Source organism: Sorex fumeus, unplaced genomic scaffold, assembly GCF_029834395.1.
Source record: "Sorex fumeus unplaced genomic scaffold, SorFum_2.1 ptg000034l, whole genome shotgun sequence".
Classification (NCBI taxonomy): Eukaryota; Metazoa; Chordata; class Mammalia; order Eulipotyphla; family Soricidae; genus Sorex; species Sorex fumeus.
The window spans coordinates 39,737,843-39,758,603 of NW_026606091.1; the positions used below are offsets into that span (position 1 = coordinate 39,737,843).

General features: G+C 42.4%; 1 protein-coding gene across 3 annotated transcripts in view; it reads right to left on the bottom strand.

The window, feature by feature from the left end:
• Nucleotides 1–20,761, bottom strand: part of ABCA1 (ATP binding cassette subfamily A member 1) — a 148,852-nt gene that overhangs the window by 14,207 nt on the left and 113,884 nt on the right. For all 3 annotated transcript variants that reach the window (XM_056117375.1, XM_056117377.1, XM_056117376.1), the window contains exons 27-40: nt 20,469–20,582; nt 19,249–19,397; nt 17,568–17,692; nt 15,803–15,901; nt 14,115–14,304; nt 12,576–12,670; nt 11,059–11,091; nt 9,536–9,641; nt 8,232–8,306; nt 7,059–7,228; nt 4,722–4,899; nt 2,599–2,714; nt 2,346–2,490; nt 651–774 (exon numbers count right to left, since the gene is read on the bottom strand). In XM_056117375.1, coding sequence (XP_055973350.1) covers nt 651–774; nt 2,346–2,490; nt 2,599–2,714; nt 4,722–4,899; nt 7,059–7,228; nt 8,232–8,306; nt 9,536–9,641; nt 11,059–11,091; nt 12,576–12,670; nt 14,115–14,304; nt 15,803–15,901; nt 17,568–17,692; nt 19,249–19,397; nt 20,469–20,582 — 1,719 coding nt within the window. The remainder of the gene's footprint in view (nt 1–650; nt 775–2,345; nt 2,491–2,598; nt 2,715–4,721; nt 4,900–7,058; nt 7,229–8,231; nt 8,307–9,535; nt 9,642–11,058; nt 11,092–12,575; nt 12,671–14,114; nt 14,305–15,802; nt 15,902–17,567; nt 17,693–19,248; nt 19,398–20,468; nt 20,583–20,761) is intronic.

Here is a 20,761-nt window from a genome sequence, read left to right on the forward strand (position 1 = left end):
GTGGATAAAGAATAGTTATATGGTCATAGGAGAAATATTTTCAAAGATTATAAAGGAAAAAGAGCTACAGTAAATTGCCTTTTCATAGACTGTAAAAGTAATATATGGCCTTTGCAGGTCATGGTTTTCCTAACAGTTCCAAAGTTCCTCCGCCCCTCTCGGAGAGCCCAGCAAGCTACCGAGAGTATCTCTCCCACACAGCAAAGCCTGGCAAGCTACCCGTGACATATTCAATATGCCAAAAATAGCAACAGTAAGTCTGACAATTTGTTGTGAGATGCTACTGGTGCCTGCTCGAGCAAATTGATGAACAACGGGAGGACAGTGCTTCCGTGCTACCAAAGTTTACCTCTTTCCTTCTCATTTCCTGGCTTGCATCTAATTCTAAAAGCCATAGCTTGAGTTTTTCAGTGACTTTGACAAACCCAATCAGTGGCATTGGGCCTTGGGTCCAAGTTAAAGCCAACATTCTTACCTTCAAAATGATACCCTCATTTTTCTCAACTCTATCAGAGTTGTATCACAAAACCCATACCAGCTACATATGAGAGTCTCATGCCCAATGACCAGCCAAAATGAAGGCCAGAGTACCAAGTCCCGTGCAAATTGCATCTCTTGAAAGCATCTTGAGGCCACTGCTATTTACTCACCAAATCTTTCCAAGGCATCCGCCATTGCCTGGTTCTTCACCATGTCAATGAGCCCCCGTCCCAAACAGAAGTGTGGGAAGATCAGGAACACAGACTTCAGGATATCATTGATGTTATTCAGCTTCTACAAAAATCAGACGGAGAGAATGAGCCAGAAACAGAGAGAGATTGAATGTCATTTGTGATTTAGACTGAAAATGTATCAAAGTCTGAAGTTATGGCAGCGAAGGAAAAATTCGATTCCCTAGAGTCAAACCGAAACTTTGAATTCAGGTAACAATGAATAGCAGCAGTCACAGCTGATGATATATAACATAATACAATTTTGCTCTTTAAAAAATTTCTAATAATGCTATGAGTGTGGGGACGTATAAGTGAAGTTTAGAAGCACAGCCATGTTTAATCATAAGAAAACCCACAATAAAATATTTGCTTAGCATTTCAAAAGCAAATTGTTCGTGTCTAGGTCAATATTTCAGCTTCAGGATTTTGCTGGAATTTTAAAAAATTCATCTCAAATACAAGAAGTCAGAGCCAACTGAATATCCAGCACTTGTGTAAATGGCAATGCACTAAATGCAGTGATGGGTAGGGCACAGGAGAGGCAACAGTCAATAAAGAGTCTCTACTCTGAGGAAGAGACATGACATTGGGAATTGGTACATGATTAGATATGTGTCAGATTGGAGGCATGAACTGAGGGCTTGCAAAATAGGGAAAATAGCACCTCCAAGGAACAGGTTACAAAAAAACTTCACGATTCTTGAGGAACAAGTAAAATGCTACTGTACTCTGATGGAGAAAGGATACCGGAAAGTTACGGGGTAAAATGGAACATCTCAGCTTACATTTTTAAAGTCTTGGAAAGAGGTGTGACCTAAACTGGCCAGGATAGAATTATATTATACCTCTAAAAGGCCTGGTACTCTTTAACTACAATGTTTAGGCAAAAACAATACAACATAAAGAGAGATAAATAGAGATTATTTAGATCTTTAATTGGGGGAACTAAGAAAGTAACCTGTTGATTATGGGACGAAATCAAAAGAAATTCCGTTTTTTTTTTATTTTTTATTGAATCATTGTGAATAGTTAACAATTCTATGTTTTGAATCTTACCCCGTTTGGGTGACTGGATAGACAGTAATGTCAACCACTGTGACTGAAATGGCAAAAGAACTAATAGGTTCTCAGGCGGAAAAGGTTATAAGGCCGAATCTCGGGTATCTATAAATTATCTAAATGAAACCAACCATGATAGGGGTTAAGAATGTGAAACTAGAGTTCACAGTACAATAAGGGTTACAGACAAAAGGCCGGAGGATCTAGAGAGAACTGCCTTAAAAGACACTGAGGTAGAGGTGGGTAGTGGCAGCATCCAATACAAATGGCATCACCCAGCCAAAGCAACTTGACAGGAAAGCAAATATGGCTGAAAACCAACTGCTAGAGGAAACTAACACTTAGTGAGACGTATAAAACATGTTCAAGATAACTGCAAGTTTTGGGAAATACAAGGGAAAGGAGCAGAAGGAGATGCATCGTAACATCAAGCAAAAGAGAACGGCAAAAATGGACAGAGCGATTAGTGGCATCAATACCATAGACAAGTGAAAGGAGATCACGATTGAACACTGTCCTCTGGCTCCCAGGGACACCTAACCCAGGAGGCAGTGCTCTCTTGGCAGAACTCACATTGTTGGTGAAGAGCTCCAGCACAAAAGTAGCCACGCTGCCATTGATGCCAATGAAGAGGTTCACGCTGGTCAGGACCACATAGGCTGTGCTGGGGATCTTGAACACGAAGGAGGCAGGGTACATGAGCGGGGTGATCGACCACCTGGTGAGGCACAAAGACAAATGTTTACTGGGTGTCCTCTGCCTTCCTTTCGCTCTGAGACTGGGTACCATATGTCTCTGCCACCCAGCCACCCCTAGGGTCCCTTACCCATACAGCAGAAGGAGAAGGGCTAGCACAGGCAGGTTAGTGGAGGACACATAGGATTTTTGCTGGAAGCAGATGAAGATGATAATGACCAGCGTGGCAGGAACCACATAGTTGCACTGAAAGGGAAACAGAGAAATTAAGTTCACTCCTACATCAAAGACACAGTGACATATCCGAAGTCTTCAACATCATCGGACAAGAAAGGGCAGATAAACATATTGGAGAATAATTCTGAATTAATGAAGGCACATAAACTATTAATCAAAATACCGGACAATACATTTTGACAAGCATTTTACCCTTGGCTGATTTTATAAACTGCATGCCCTTTCTGTCTTTCCAACAGCTAAGCCAAGGTGTCACGCTCAGTAAACTTACTGAACGATGGATTCCCAGTCAGAGTAATTTCAATTTCACAGGCAGAAAATAAGCTTCCATTATTCTTCCCGAAAATGATTGTGTCTGTCTCATCATTAATGCTATATTATAGTCTGCCCAAGTTCAATCTCACATGTAATCTATTTATGAGGTAAGTGCTTATAACATGAATGCCAGAACTGTTTCATCACACTGAGAATAATTTTAAAGTCTACACTGATGGTGTATCAAGCATTAAAATGCAGAAATAAAGACCTGACCATAGGACAATTATGAGAATTCATAGCGGGAGAGTAAAGCCTAGGCAGGAAGATAATAGAGGGCTTGTCAACTCTTAGAAGAAGTTAAAGCTTCACAAGGCTCTGCCTGAGTCCCATCCTGTTCGATGTATTTATCAACATCTTCAATGAAGACATGCTTATAGTCTATTGCAGAGGCTTTACAGCAGAGAGGAGCATCTAACATATAGGCAGATAAGTTATGCTACTCAGTCCCAGGACTTGATCTTTCATCTCTGATTCTCCCATGCTTCACAGAATCAGGCAATAATGAGCGCTCAGTATGTTTTAACTGAATGAGGTAATTACTGAATCAAGCTAAAAGCAAAGCAAGTGGATACTAAACAAGATGCAATTTAACAGGAATGGATTTAAAGTTTCGATTCTGAAAAGCCAGTGGCATCAATATGAAATCAGAAAGTCTCCATAAACAAGCCTTTGTATGGGTGGAGATTGGGCTCCCTACCAATTCTCCAGCAAGTGAGCTAAAGAATTTTCCAACAGGTAATACCCTTAGCTGAGTAACAGAAGTATGGGAAAAAGAGCAAGTCCCTCTAGATTCATAGCCATTCAGACCACAGCCTGAATACAAGGCTAATTCTGGAATTTGATTTTCAAATGGGGCATTAACAATATGGAGCATGGCCACATGAAAGCAATCAGACCAAAACAATGACATGTCGCAGAAGCTTTAGTGTAATCAACCCCCACATCACCATCCTCATGATCACTTACACTTGCTACAAAGTATGTTTTCATGTATCATATGGGGGTGACTTCAGATACTACAAAGTATGTTTTCATGTATCATATGGGGGTGACTCAGGTTAAATAAAAATTGTTCCCAAATATACAAGGGTATGTGCATTGGGAGAAAAATTAAATCTGCTCTGTGTGATTTAAGAGAAGTCATGCGGAGATATATTACCATCCATGTTATGAAAATTCTTCATAATTCTCTGAACTCCTTCACATTGGTCTAAATAGAGGAGGCGTATGTGAGCTGGAATAAAACCATATTGGCAACTGGTAGAAAGTTTATATATATATGTATATACACATATATATATATAGCTTTCAAATGAGAAATAGATTTTCTAATAAGGCAAGAAGACCACCCTTGAATCTCAAGGTTAAAATCCACTAAACAAGAGACATTTGTGTTTCACTAAGAGTGTTTCACCTCAGTCTTCAAAAAGGCTTCACCTAGGAAATGCATGGCGGTGGTGGTGGTGGTGGTAGTGCTATTAACTATTATATGCTGGGGACTAACTTTTCTCTCTGGTGTGAGGTTAGCTCTGTGTATAATAATATATTTGGTCTCATGAAAGTAAATAGCTGCCTCTGCCTTTTCCTTTTTCATTCATCTTTAGCCTGGCTAGAACATTTCCCACTGATAGCCAGCGGCTCTTTCATCCAACACTCGGACTGATGGAGATTTATAAAGCAGCAGTCCGGGGTTCTTACCATGTCCCAGACAAAATTAGAGAGCCAATAGATGACGGGCTTCACTCCACTGATGAACTGCAGGTGCTTAGCTTTGCTGACCCGCTCCTGGATCAGGAATACAACAAAGCTGGCTGGGACAAAGGACATCGCAAAGATGACACAGATGGACACAAGGACATCCACTGATGTGGTCATCCTGAGAGAGAGAAGGAGAGGATTAAGTGGAATCACTGATGCAACTGATGATCCATTTGAGGACACACACACACACACATACACACACGAGTTTCTCCTATATAGGGAGAAAACTCAATTTGATGAGTATGTTTTATGTCAATTTAGAGATAATCATTTTTAAGTTTAATGGGGAAAAAACCCCGATAATTCAAATTCAAAATTAGTTTCAGGGAGGCCTCGGAGTCTCTTGCCTGGGTCTGGGAAATGGCTCAGGGGCTTAGTGTGCCTGTTTGTGAAGAATAAGGCTCAGTCCCAGTGCCACAATCCTGATGGCTCTGCTATTTGTGCCTGGCAGCTCTGTTGTCTGTGATCCCTGATGCTGCAGGTGATTTATGGGCACATCATATCCAGACATGTGCAAGCACCTTAACTAAAGGATGCTACTCCCGGCATGGGCTGGAGTGATAGCACAGCAGGTAGGGCGTTTGCCTTGCACACAGCCATCCCAGGTTCGATTCCTCCATCCCTCTCAGAGAGCCCAGCAAGCTACCAAGAGTATCCCGCCCACATGGCAGAGCCTGGCAAGCTCCCCATGGTGTATTAAATATGCCAAAACCAGTAACTACAAGTCTCACAATGGAGACGTTACTGGTGTCCACGCGAGCAAATTGATGAACAACAGGAGGACAGTGCTACAGTGCTACTCCCGACAAACACAACTAAAATAAAATGAGAAAGTGCCATGGTCAGCAATGAGACTCCAGCAAACACTTTAACTAGTTACGCCTGAGCGCAACTTAAAGAGTGTAACCTGCAACCGGCACCACAATTAATGTGCAAGGCACAACCAAGCGCGTGAGCCACCTCCAGTTATCCCAACATCATCAACGGAGAGAAGGGACGTGGGGGAAAGTCCACTGCCATAACCAAACTTTCTACGGACATCTAAGATTTGCTTCGTGACATTCACTGTTGTTCACTATTCCTCACATCCTATGAGCAATAGGCTGCAACTTTCACATGAATAGTTTTACAGTAAAATAAAGTAGAAATATCAATGTGAAGCAATTCAAATAGGCTTACTTGGGGTCATAAATAAATCTGAAAACAAAGCAATAATGTGTTACATGTCAATCTAACACATACAAAATTAGATCAGATTTTTAATGTTATAGTTTAATAAGCTTAAGTAAAGGTTCTCCCGTTGTTCATCAATTTGCTCGAGCGGGCCCAGAAATGTCTCCATTGGAAATTTTGTTGTTACTGTGTTTGGCATATCGAATACATCACGGGTGTCTTGCCAGGCTCTGCCGTGTGGGCGAGATACTCTATGTAGCTTGCCGGGCTCTCCGAGAGGGGCAGAGGAATCGAACTCGGGTCGGCCATGTTGGTTGCATGCAAGGCAAACGCCCTACCGCTGTGCTAAGCTTAATAAATTGTATATACTATAATGTATATACAGATATATGCATACACACATATATGTGACTTTATAAAATAGCCTGGTGATATATATTGCATTTTATGTGAGTAAAGTAGAAGTGATAATTGTGCTGTGCTCCATTCACAAAAAAGGATCTGCTGTTGATAGCTTTCAACAATGTGCTAAGAGCTGGACTTAGCAATTTTCCGAAGATTCCTCGTTTAACATGACACATCTAAAAATTCAGAGTATGACTCAATCACAGATTTCTACCCCTTCTAATGGCTTGAAAATCAGATCATATTGGTTTTAGACACACACACACACACACACACACACACACACACACACACACACACACAAACACACTATTTCAAATTAGAAATTAAAAATACAAGCTGCTAAAACACCAAGCCTAAAGCCAGTTGTTCTAAAACTGAACTGATTTTTATTAAATATTGGGTTAACAGCATGTATAATTAGTTTAGGATTTTATTAATATATTTTCACTTTAGAAACTCACTAAATACAATGTTCTTAACATAACAGAGTTATTTATCTTCCACAATTTTAATCTGTCAGCCAATTTATAAACTGATCATTTTCTGCCTAGAGCCTTATCAATCCAGACATACCATAATATAACTGTCTCCCCAGCTGTTACTCTACAACCAGATTCCCCTGCTTTAAGATTTTCCCAGGCCCCTCACTTCCCCTCCTCTCCTCATCCCACTACTCAGCCCAGTCACACTTACAGAGCCACTTCCGAGAGCTGCTGTTTGGTGAGGTTCAGCGGGTGGTTGAAAGCAGTGATGCCATATTGGCCAGGCTTCTCTCCCTTCTGCAGGTTGGCCCGGAGAATTGCATTGTTGATGACGTTCAAGAAAGAGCTGATGGCATGCCAGCCCTTGTTATTGAACCACACCTGAAATAAAATATACCAGGGTAAAAAGTAATGCTCCCAAACCCTACTCTTGGAAGTAGACACACACACACACACACACACACACACACACACAGTCACTGCAGCACTGTTCTCCTATTGTTCATCGATTTGCTTGAGCGGGCCCAGTAACATTTCCATTGTGAGACTTGTTGTTACTGTTTTTGGCATATCGAATATGTCACGGGTAGCTTGCCAGGCTCGGCCGGGCTAACTGTGAGGAAGGCAAATGCCCTACCACTGTGCTATCGCTCCAGCCCACACACACGCGCACACACACACACATACACACACACACACACACACACATATACACACAAACTCACTCACATAAATTTCATATAGAACTATCCTCCTGTTGTTCATCGATTTGTTCGAGCAGGCCCAGTAACGTCTCCATTGTGAAACTTTGTTGTTACTGTGTTTGGCATATCGAATATGTCATGGGTAGCTTGCCAGGATTTGCCGTGCGGGCGAGATACTCTCGGAAGCTTGCCGGGCTCTCCGAGAAGGGTGAAGGAATCAAACTCGGGTCAGCCGGGCCAGCCACAAGCAAGGCAAATGCCCTACTGCTGTGCTATATATAAATTTTGTAAATTCTACTCATATGCCATGATAAAACATTATAGTCAGAAAACAAAGAAGTGAGTGACAACAGCCGGAGAATGTTGAGAATTGACCAAGTACTATGCTGACTTCCTTCAGCAAGCTCAAAGACTGACATGACCACTCCATTACATTCATTAGGAAACTGAGGCTTTGGTAAATTAAAAATCTTGGTCAAGGTCACAATGATTCACTTGTATATGGTAGTAAAGCAAATGTTCCTGGGCATTATATAGCATGTGCCCTAACTGAAACTATTACTAGTTTTCTTGGACACGAATACCCCTCCCAAAGTTGCCATGAGCTGAAACTACTTGAGTATTGATATATAAAGAGTATAATAAATAATATAAAGAGAATGGTTCACTAGAGATTTTACCTTGACGTTATTTTTGGTGTCCAATCCTGTCATGAACCTTCCCAAGCTGCTGAGAAACCGATCTGCCGAACTGTCCTGTGAACAACAAAAACTTGACTCACTGGGGGTGATTCACCAGAAATATGTCTTCCTCACAAGAAACAGGACAACTCTGTGAAGAGCAACACTCTGCCCACCTCACACATGGGAATGGCGCTGGAAGCCACGGACTCCTAACAAAGAAACCAGAACCAGAAAAAGCACAGTCGCTGCCATAAGCCACAAGTCTTGCAGGACACCTCACTTGGGGGTGTCCCACTTGGGGGATGTCTGGCTCTCCATGTTGGTGATGAGGATTTTTCAAAGTACTCTCCTGGGTCTTAACTGTAGGAGTTAAGGCACTTGCATGTGTATGACCCTGGTTCACTCCCTAGCAAACAACAACGGGAGTGATCCCTGAGCACAGAATCAAAAATAGTCTCTGAGCCCCACAGGGTGTGGCTCAAAACAAAACTGTCTGTAGCACTGTCCTCCCGTTGTTCATCAATTTGCTCGAGTGGGCACCAGTAACGTCTCCATGATGAGACTTGTTGTTACTGTTTTGGCATATCGAATACAGCACTGGGAGCTTGCCAGGCTCTGCCATGCAGTCGGGATACTGTCAGTAGCCTGCCGGGCTCTCGAAGAGGGACAGAGGAATCAAACCCAGGTCGGCTGCATGCAAGGCAAATGCCCTGCCTGCTGTGCTATGGTTCCAGCTCAAAACAAAACATGAAGAAAAAAATCTCTACTACACTCAGAGAGCAAATGAATCAGACCCACGGGCCATAATATTTCCAGAGACACAGACCCTAAGATTAAACTGTCATGATTCTAGAGTTCATGACATCTGATGGTCTTGACTCTCATTTAAAAACAGAAGATCTGATACACAGGGAAATGAAGTGACTACTTCTCTGGTCCTGAAGCATGCCACCACCTTAAAGAAAATGATTAACACTTTCTGTCTAACCAATAATGTTCTTAAAAAGCATATTTGAAGCCCAGTTTATTTACCCCACTGGCTAAATATATTAACAGGAGTTATTTTGAGAGCTTTGAAATTCCTGAGCTTGTTTCTGGTCTACACCTCAAATAATAAATATATACTCAGTAGTTCGACCTTGGCTGGTGCACAATCACTAAATACAAATAATAGCTTTGCAACTAAAAATCTAAATCCAGAAAAAGGTAAGTAAGGGCTTACATTGACCTACCAACTACTCTCAATACCAGAAACTCTCACTGCCTTTGGCTGATGTGTGCTAATGAGATGGATACTATACCTTGGCCACCTTTAAGTGTTTCTTCACTTGCTTGATGGCATCATTAACTTCTTGACTTGGAGGAAGTGACTGGGAATTACTGGCACCCAGAGAAAATCCACCATACCTAAAAGAACAGTTCACTATTAAAATAAAGCATAACAGACTATAACTGTCTACAGCAGACTTGACTGTGTGCATGTTTCATTGAAATGACTTGCATATTCAAAAGAGAACCGAATAAGCCTCAGAGAAAAATTATGTCTTGAGCTTCCCACAGGGGATTCTGCATCTCTTTTTTGTTTGTTTGTTTGTTTGGGGCAACACCCAGCAATGCTCAGAGCTAACTCCTAGCTCTGTGTCCGGGGACCACTGCTGTCCACAGGCTCAGGAGGCCACATGGGACGATGGGTATTGAACCCTGGTCAGCTGCATGCCGTGCAAGTGACTTATCCTCTGTACTATATCACTCAAGTCCTGGGTTCTGCATCTCGTAATGCTAATGGTTTCTGCCCCAGTGGAAGGGAACTGAATCTGATTATGCACAGAGTAAAGTGTCTAAAACATTAGGAAAAACATGCTCATCACCTCCCAGATGCTCTCCACCCTAGGAGGGTGAGGTTCTAAATGAGAAGCTTCTCAAAGCAAACAGATGGGGCCTCGGGATGAGGAGTGAGGAATAATGGCCAAGGCAGTTATTAGGGCTTTTAGACAGGTCACAGTTCTTTTCGAGCATGAGGGTCATCATCTCTGCTGTCTACTGATTTTATCTCTGCTGTCTACTGAATGCAGTGGGCACTGACCCTTGGGGAAAAGTCAAAGAGGGAAGCAGGGAAGCCAAGAGAGATAGCTAAATTTGAGGTAGCCATACAAAGTCTCTCATTTTTAATAAAGTAAAATTTGGCTTCATGGCTTCTTCCTTCCTTTCCTCTCCTGTTCTGTTTTTTCAAAACGTAGAGGGAAACATTAATTTGAATCCAGTGGAAATGGGACGAGAACTCTTATTTGATCCAAAACCCTCTGATCTCCAAATTAAAAAAAAATGGAGTCCTTGGAAATCTGACTTCATGGGGAGATGGGTGGGGGTGTGTAACTGGTCCAAGTATTCTCCACACCGCATTGTGCTTCCTATTAAACACTTAGAGACTGCTAAGAACCAGCTAAGTCTGGGGCCAGAGAGGTAGTTCAACGGGCTAAATGTATGCTTTGTCTGCAGGAGGTCCAGGTTCTATCTCCATGTAGTATGACTGAGAGTCAACCCCCGCTAGCAGTATGCTTTGAGTAGCCCCGGCTCAGCAAGTATGGCCCCAAAACCAAAATAAATAAACAAAAATGGAAACAACCGAATTTCCTCAAGGAAGTCAGTGTGTCCCAAATGCCAAAGGCCTCTAAAAAGCAGCTGGGTACTTAGCAGAAACATTCAGAGCAAAACAATTCCCACACTAACAACTTCCTGGAATCCAAGATACCTACAACACAATCATCGGCTTTAACTACAGGACTCAAGGGAAACCAAAATAAATTCCACTTTAAGGTCCACTTACCTAAATTCATTCACCCAAAATTTGTTCTTTAGGCTGCGAAAGATAAAGACAAAGAAATCAAAGATCATTACGAGAAATTAAAAATCAGTTCAAGGAACTTTGTTTCTATTCTTGATGGAAAAAAAAAGTCAAAATCTATTTGAAGATACAACATGGAAAGAGAAATAATGCTGTGATCAGGGTGAAAACATCATAAGAGGGATTTATCACTGGAGAGAAATCCTAAACAGTATACCCTATCTTCCCTCTTAAAACTAATTTTTTATGAAAATAAAATTTCAGTTATTAAGCCAATCCCCAAATCACCTTACACACAAAGATTAGACTGAATTAGAAACTCATGGAAAATGCCTCTTTCCTCAGAAACTCACAATAATTATTCTTGTCACAGGCATATTCTTGGCATTTAAAGGGGCTAAGAATCCCTACCTAAGAGGCACAACTAACCAAAAGAAATCAGAACAAACATGCCCCCAGCGTCCACTAAGTTTTCAATGCTGTTGAAACTTAGTGTTGCCACAGGAAGTTCCATGGCTCTGCAGTTAGGCAGGTGATTCAGGGTTGGTTCAGAGTTCTTCTAGTGTCACATAAGATCATGTATTCTACCATGAGAAGCACTTCCAAGACATGTTATTTCACCCTCCCAACAAACTAATTAAGGGCACCACTGATACCATGAGGGCTAGAGCGACAGCACAGTGGTAGGACGTTTGCCTTGCAAGCTACCAGCCCAAACGAGCCAGGTTCGATTCCTTCACCCATCTCGGAGAGCGTGGCAAGCTACCAAGAATATCTCACCCGCACGGCAAAGCCTGGCAAGCTACCTGTGACGTATTCGATATGCCAAACACAGTAACAACAAAGTCTCACAATGGAGATGTTACTGGGCCCACTCAAGCAAACTGATGAACAACGGGAGGACAGTGCTACAGTGCTACTGATATCATATTTGATACCAGCTAGGCCTTCAAGGATAACCAGCTGACCCCCAAGCAGCAACTCAAAAAGTGGAAAAATTTAAATATAATTCAAGTTAAAATTTGAATCCAGAGTTCTTATTGCGATATATCTGACACACAGCATTGTTTAAGGTATAAAAGATGTGGATTTGATATATTTATATTACAATATGATTACCATGGTAGTGTTAATGAATACCTCCTTCATATCCCATAATTATCACTTCTTTTGTGTGTGGTAAGGATATTTAAAATCTAATTGCTTAGTGACTTTGAATTATAAAACTGCTATGTTATTTATAGTTACGATGATGTGCACTAGATCTCACCACACCATGACTATACACCAGGCAACCTCAACCTTGAACTTAACAACCAAATGTCCATAATTCTTATCTTTTCAAATCTGGTAGATGCTTCAACTTCCAAGACGACATAAGACAAAAAAAAATAGTGCCCCCTCCTCGTCCTCCCCCACTGTTCTGGCTAATACTTTTAGACCTTCAATTCCTCTAATAAATATGGATAAAGCAAGAGCCAAGATGAGCAAATAATGACCTTTTGGCTATGATCTGCACATAAGTCTTCACCAGATAATCTGAAATGTTTCTCCCGGATAGGTTCTGAAGAATGTCCGCTGTGTTCTGTCTTCTCTGTTAGCACAGAAAAAGCAAGCGTAAGTCTTCAGTGTCATAAGTCACAGACCAGGTGCAGCAAATAAAACAAGGACTATCATGACACATGTCCCTTGAACAAGCCCTACCGTGTAACTGGACACTGCCCACGGGCAAGGCATTGGCATCTGCCAACCCCTGAGCTCTGCCTTCAGCAGTCATCACTCATTTACATCCAATCTAAAGAGTTTTCCAGAAAATTGCAACACTTTGGCCAATTAGATATTAGTAAATTAGATGTGTATAAATGATTATATCTATCATATACAAATGATTATACATATATTGTACAACATTAATCATATTATACATATGATTATACATATCATATACAAAACCATTTACATATGATTAGATATGTATAAATCTGGGTGTTCCTGGCCTGACATATCTCTGCGTGCTCTGGATCCTTTCGTGCTGGCACTAGGATTAGAGGCAGGGGAAGCATGCAGAAATCAGGTGCTTTATCAACTGAGCAATCTCCCAAGCTCTAAAATACAATTCTCTGTAGTCAATAAAAAAAGGCTTTTTAAGGAGCAACTTCATTGCCTACACTTGGTGAAATATGTGATTCACGGGAGTTATACTGCCAATATGTCTTGGTATTCTAAAGCAAGGTGATCAGGACTTCTTTATCCTCACTGCAGTGAAACCGCTTACCCTCGCCCTGCAAACTAGATGTTGGTAAAGCAACAGAGATATCCCCAGCAAATCTTTTCCTGACACTGTTCTCAGAAAGGATGAAAAAAAAAAAACCACAGACTCAGAACTGCTCCCACTGTTGGAGGTTCAGAGAAGGTGAGTTAGAAGCTCTCAGAGGTCTGTCTTTTGGGAGAAAAGAGACACTGTTTAAAGAAGTCACCAGGTGGCCTGTAGCAGAGTCGGAAATGCAGCTGGGCCTGCCTTTCTGTGCTGCCAGCACCTCTGTGGAGAGACCACAGAACATCTCCCACAGCTTGAGGACTGGGCAGAGAGAACTGGGCTCCGGTTCTACCTCATACAAGTCTGTGAGCAAGGATGATTTTTTTTCTTTTCCTTTTTGGGTCACACTCAGCAATGCTCAGGGGTTCCTCCTGGATCTGCACTCAGGAATTACTCTTAGCGGTGCTCGGGGGACCATATGGGATGCTGGGAATCAAACCTAGGTTGGCCACATGCAAGGCAAATGCCTTACCCATTGTACCATCGCTCCAGCCCCAGCAAGGCTGAATTTTGGAAGACAGAATCCGACACACTCTACTTCCTCCCTCAGAACCCACATGTCTCTCCCTGTGAGAAGAATAAAGCTAGGAATCAGAAGGGATGCTCCTGACATGGCGTGCTTCTTCCCAATCCTTCTTCCCAAGCAGAAGCTCTAGGCCTACCCCGCACTCCTGTCTGTCCATTTGCTCTGCTGCCCCGCCGCCCAGGCAGAGTGACTCACCTGTGGAGGAGGCAGCCCCCCTGCTCCCAGCGGACACACGGGCAGCATCTTCTTGATTCTGTCATTACTACACTGGCAGGCGGGGGAAGGGTTGTCCATGGTCCAGTTCCCATCTTGGAAGAGGTCCATAATAGTCTGGGGAACTGGGGCAGTCGTCCACTCCTCCTCCCCTACCAAGCAGGGCGTGTCTCTGGGAAGGGAGAACATCAAGGGTTACATTCCCCCGGCCAAGGCCTCCAGCACAGGATCAATCCATGACAAGCACAAATATGGACCCATCCCGTCACCATTTTGGAAAGCACAAAACATGATCTCGTAACTGCTGGATGCCTCCTGGCCTCGCCAAAGCCTCCTGAGCTGCAAACCTGTTTTATAGAAAACGATGATGGGACCTGAAAGCTCTAACTGCTCTGCTGCTGAGGGCAAGAGAGGAAGACAGCAGCCAGAGGAGACTAATGTGGAGAAAAGATCTGAATTTTATGCTAACAGGCTGAAAAGGGTGGAGAGCCAAGGTTCCGTTTATGTTTTAAACAAGTAGAAAACCTTAAGGTGCTTGGAGGGCCAGAGTGACAATAAAGTGGGAAGGGCATTTGCCTGGCTCTAGGCTGACCCAGGGCTCAATCCCCGGCACTCCATATGGTCCCTGAGCGCAGCAGGTGTGATACTAAGTGTAGAGCCAGGAATAAGTTCTGAGTACTGCTAGATGTGGCCCAAAGGCAAAAATATATATATATATATATATTGTTCGGTGCTTGGGGTGGTGGTGAGAATGTATGGTACTTAATCCGGTAAGAAATGCAGTCTTAATGCTTGACTTGAGTTCTAAATTAAACAAACCCATATCTGCCATCACTGAACATGCCCAGGTCTCACCTCTTTTCCCTGCCTTTGCCCATGAAGCTCTCCAAACACAAGCACGTACCCTAACCCTCTCAGAGTCATCTGTGCATGCATTGGATTTGTTTACGTACTGTCTGATTTTTTTAAAAGAAGTCTTGCAAAAGAAATTTTGAAGCAAATGTTAAAATAAACACACAACTCTAAAAGGACAGAAATTTATATGTATTGTGATAGGAAACTGATACATCATCTTTTCGGGTGATGAGAAGCCAGACTGCAAATGGTATGTAATAAAGGCCTATCTCTGTCTGTAGGAGCAGCAGATGGGAGGAAGAGAAGACAAAAGCATTTGATCAGTATAAAGTATCACTTAAATATTAATTCCACAGGAGTAAACAAACATCTGCAGTGATCCGCTTTGCAGAGTCCTAGGGAATCTCCCTCCTCTGCTATGTTTTTCCTTGAAGATCTCGTAAGATTACTATATCAGCTTTTTAACGTTAAAGCAGGTTCATAGGGCAAATAACAACATTCATAATGTGTAAAGTATTCTGCTGATAAATGAAAAGTATTACGAGATAGCACAGCGGTAGGGCGTTTGCCTTGCACGCAGCCAACATGGCCGACCCGAGTTCGATTCCTCCGCCCCTCTCGGAGAGCCCGGCAAGCTACCGAGAGTATTCGATATGCCAGACACAGTAACAACAAAGTCTCCAATGGAGATGTTACTGGGCCCGCTCGAGCAAATCGATGATCAACGGGAGGGCCTTTACTTTACTTTTACGAGATAAACTAATGACAAAACAAGTAGACATCATGGTAGTTCTGATAACCCAAGGGGCACTCACGGGATTGGGTGTCCGTCCATACAGCGAGTTCCAAAGCCAGGTTCTCTGGTGAGGGCATTCAAGAGTTCCTGGGTGGCCATGTCTTCCGGAGCATCATTACTGTGGAATAGGAGGAGAAGCCAGTTCAGCAATTCACTGAAACCAGGAATCAGGAGGACAAAATATTTTTTTTCTAATTTAAACACTCTACTAGTGTTTAAATTAGTAGATGTTACGCTATTAAAATGCAAATGAATTATATACATAATCAAACATAAATGAGCTCAAAAATCTGACCACATATATGGCATCAAGGGATAGCACTCCAGGGTGGAACTTAGGTATATAAGTTACTCACGTGAAGTGTGTGCAAGTATATACATGAGCTTGTACAAGTATTTCTACAGTCACATACAATTAAAAGTATATTTCAATATTAAGTAATCTTTAAGGATTAGTGTTTCAAAAGTACTTTCATGATTATCTCTTAGACACAGTAAACCACAATTTTCTAAGAAAGGGCAGTCAGATTTTGTTGGCTGAATGTATGCACAGACAACTAGAAAACATAATAAGCACAGGTTATAAGCGCAAAACAAACTTATGGTCTACTGTCTAGCGTTAACAACTGGTAAAGAAAAGATAAAGTGAGACGGAATAGGATGGAAGCTGTGGTTATAGAAAAGAGACCAAGTGACATATTTATTAATTTTTTTGCTTTTTTGTTTTATGTCACTGGCATACTTCCTCCATCTAAAGGTCTACAAATTCAAGCACTGAAGAAAACTTATGTATCAAGACAAAGTCTTCTTCACTTTCTTTTGAAGCATTGGATACATTCGCTGCTGTTTTCATCTGAAGAACACAAGTTAAGGTCTATAACTAATGAACATGTTAGTGTCTATAACTAATCAACCTGTGAATTTTATTTTGTAAACCCAAGAACCTAGTAATGCAATACTTTCACAGTATATAGAAACTACAAAATTAAAAAGACAGCTAACATTCAAATATAGTATGGCTTCATGCAAGGTCATATTGTTCATGCAGAACACATGACTGACAAGAGCAGTTGAGTGGGGACAGTTCAGAGGCAGCAACAGGGGTGTTGGCCACTGGCTTTTAAACACTAATCCATGAACTGTAATCAGTCCACTTATGTAACAGGTTGAACACCCTCACTCAACCACTCCTTGCTATTCACTGCTGGCTCATAGATCAGTGCTCAGGAAGTAGCCAGGCCTTAGGCATAAAAAATTTTGAAAATTACTGGACTATGCTATTATTCCAGGTTTTGCTCCCTGCTGTCTTTTGTTTTGCAATAAACATGAGCTTGTTTTTAATAAATATAGAACTGTACATTATAGAATTATATATTAAAGAATTATATATTATAAATTATGGGATTAGCTATTAGGAGTAATAACAACCAATAGAGAAGTTATCTTTTCTCCATGGATGATAATAAGATAAATATCCAAGGACCAGTTGGATATTTATCACATCACTTGCAGGCCATATAAAACAGGTAGAGGGGCTGCAGGCAGCTGACAACAAGCATCCGAATCTGTCCGATCATGAGCCAGGGCCAGACCACATGATTTTGAGAGCCTTGAACAGGCCACAGGCCAGACCTCTCCTACTCTTATAGGAGTTTGAGTGACAGAGAATAAAACCCATTCCACTGTGAGACTGTTGAGTCCTCTTCCCTCTGGCCTCCACATACTGAACATCCTTGACCTACCCAGGCTTTCCTCTTCTTTTGGCATAGAAAGCAAGTATCTACCTGAAAAATGTATACTGTTCATTGTACATCCAGGGCTGAAGTTCCAGGCTGGGGTACTTGCCAAAGGGTGGCACGATCAAGCTGAATACCAAGGCAATGCAGACGAACACAGCTGGCAGGACAATCTATAACCAGAAGTTATGGGGGAGTGAGAGGGGGGACTGCAGGGGAAAGAGCAAGCTTCATAAATAAAAAGAAGGGGGAAGGCCTCCCTGGGTTCAGTCAGCTCCCTACCTTGCTAGCACACAAATGAGTACAGAGCTCAAGGCCAAGCTCTACCAAGACTCTTGGTGGGTGAGAAGCAGTAAAACCTTTTCCCCACCCCCTCTCTGGAAACTGGCAGTACGAAGGGAAGGGTCATGGCAGTAAGGCAAATGAGACCTTCACAGAGTAAACAGTGGAACATATCAGGAGGACTCGGGGGACCTTTAAAATTCCCGCTAAAGCCTGATTCTGCCTTGGCTACAAGCATACCCTTAAGAATTCATTCCATCATGGTTTCTCTTCTCATTTGTAGTGGGTGAACTGACACTAGATGACCTGCTCAGGTTCCACACTCAAAAACAAACCCCAGCAATGGTGCCAGTGTAAAGTGACAGCCATCACTGTCTCTCCCTGGATGTCCCCAAGAAGCATAATGGTCTAAGTCCTTCTTGAGCCACCTCACTCTTAATACGCATACTTTCTCTGAGTGCAGAAACTCTAAACTCGTATTTGTTGCTGGGAAATTTATCCTTAAAATAACAAAGATTCAAAATTAGGTCCCTGGTTCTAATGCTCTGGAGTTATAGAGAGAACATACCGAAAGGGAACTGAAATATGGCAAAGTACTGTAATGAAAATTAAATCATTTCAGTATTATTAAGGCATTCCCTCCCTCCCTCCCTCCCTCCATCCCTCCCTCCCTCCCTCCCTTCCTTTCTCTCTTCCTGTATCCCTCCTTCCCTCCTCTCCCTCTCTCCCTCCCCCAACACCGGTTTTAGTTGTTATGGTTTTTCTTGCCATTTTTTAACCAGGTCTTTTTGTTATACTTTTTCTCTGTTTGCAGGTAAACATCTAGTTCCACGAAATTCTTTTGTCAGATTCTCCTGCACATACTGTTTCTCACGCCTTGAAAGTATAATTTACCCAGTTTTTCTAAACTTTGCCCTTTTATGTTCTCCTCTACGGTCACGGTCACGGTCATGGTCCTCCCGTTGTTCATCGATTTGCTCGAGCGGGCCCAGTAACGTCTCCATCATGAGACTTGTTGTTACTGTGTTTGGCATATCGAACACGTCACGGGGAGCTTGCCAGGCTCTGCCATGTGGGCGAGATACTCTCGGTAGCTTGCTGGGCTCTCCGAGAGGGGCGGAGGAATATTCTCCTCTTCAATAAAACTAATACCCCCCCACACACCCACACAAAAAAAAACCCTCAGAGTAATTACTACTACAAGGCCTCTTCTAAGACCCACTTCAATTCTCATAACAACCCTGTCATGGGTATTATTCCCCACAATTTACAGATGAGAAGACTGAGCTACAGAGAGGTAGAAATGTGCTGTGCCAGAAAGCAGAGCTGGGAATGAAATGCTAACAATCTGGTCTCAGCCTCCTTCTCATAACCATGCCATCCTGCCCCATAGTCAGAGAGTCGCACCCACAAAGCCTGCGCTCGTGGCCCGGAATAGCATTTTCACCTGAGCGAAGAATCCCTTCCGGCTCCTTCGGGCGATGAGCAATCTCTTCCACAACAGGGCCACAAACTGCTGCTGTGTGAGCTTCCAGCCCTTCACCTGATAGGAGCCTTTGCCGTCCATCCCACTGAGCAGGTCTGTCTCTCTGGATTCTGCAAGAAGTCAGCACTGAAGGTTACCTATCTCAAACGCTTTTGACCTGCTTGCGCTCCTCCCAATGGAATCTTCAGCTTCCTGGAAGCTTGCTTTTGAGATGGAAGGACCTTAGAAGTAACGGGGTTGACAACAAAGCCATGTCTAAGGAAAAGTCCAACTCAAAATGTCCCAAAGACACAGAACTGTCTTTCCGTTCTTATCTGATAAATGCAGATGGTTTGAAACAACTAAGGGCAGAAGTTCACATCTGAGCAATTTCAGATCATCCAGATGAATAGAGCCATCCTCAATTTCCTGTCATCAATGAAACACGACATATATCTATAGACTGATACATCTATATATCGCAAAGGAATTTTGTCTGCCATCTATCCATTCTAATTTTCGCAAGTTAGATGTGATGATCCAAGTACCAACAATGTCTGATGTCGGGGAAACAAGCAGCTCACACTCACACAAGCAGCTTCCCGGAGACAGAAAGGTCTAGATAGTTTACAAAAATCCTTGTCTCTTAAAGTCAAAGATTCCTAACTACAAAAGACATGAGGTGCTTTGACAACTCACTAATATTTGACAATATATAGTCTCTCTTCTCCATCCCAAATACACAGACACACACAGACACACACACAGACACACACACAAATACACTCTCTCTCTCTCTCTCTCTCTCTCTCTATATATATATATATATGTATATATATCGTTCTCTCTTCAGACAAAGAGAAAAACCTAGGGGAACTATTAATTTTAAAAGCAAATCCACCTAATTCTTTCAAAATCATCAAAAGAATGTTTAGTCATCAATTACAATCCTAATGAAAGTTAGACATAGAACTGAGAAAAAAAATGAATTTAAAGAATTTCTCAGCTAAATGAGGACTGGCTCTGGTTTGACAAGATACACAAGAAAAGGGAAGGTGGTTTTTCACGTATTCCCACTCTCCCTGGGGTCTGAGAGGCATTGATCACCCTGGCTCCAGGCCATCGAGAGAAAACACTAGGGGAAAATGTGAACGAGAGTCTATTTCAAAGAGAGATTCATTGCAGATCTTGCCCAAACTGACCTGGGTCTATGTCGGAATCATTGGGATCCATCACATCATCTTCAGTGAATGGGCGAAGACAGCTCTGCTTGTCCCCAAAGGCCCGTCTATTTCGTCTTGCTGGCAAGGTTCCATCTGAAGGCAAAGGGAAGAAATCCACATTTCATCTGTTACAAAACAAACCCTTGACATCTAGTACACTCTAAAGACACAAAAAGAAGAATGTGATGAAACAATTCAAAAGCAAGGGCACCACATTGCTGAGCTAAGACAGCCTACAGGGGGGCGAGGGGGCCAGGACGGCCAAAGGGTTA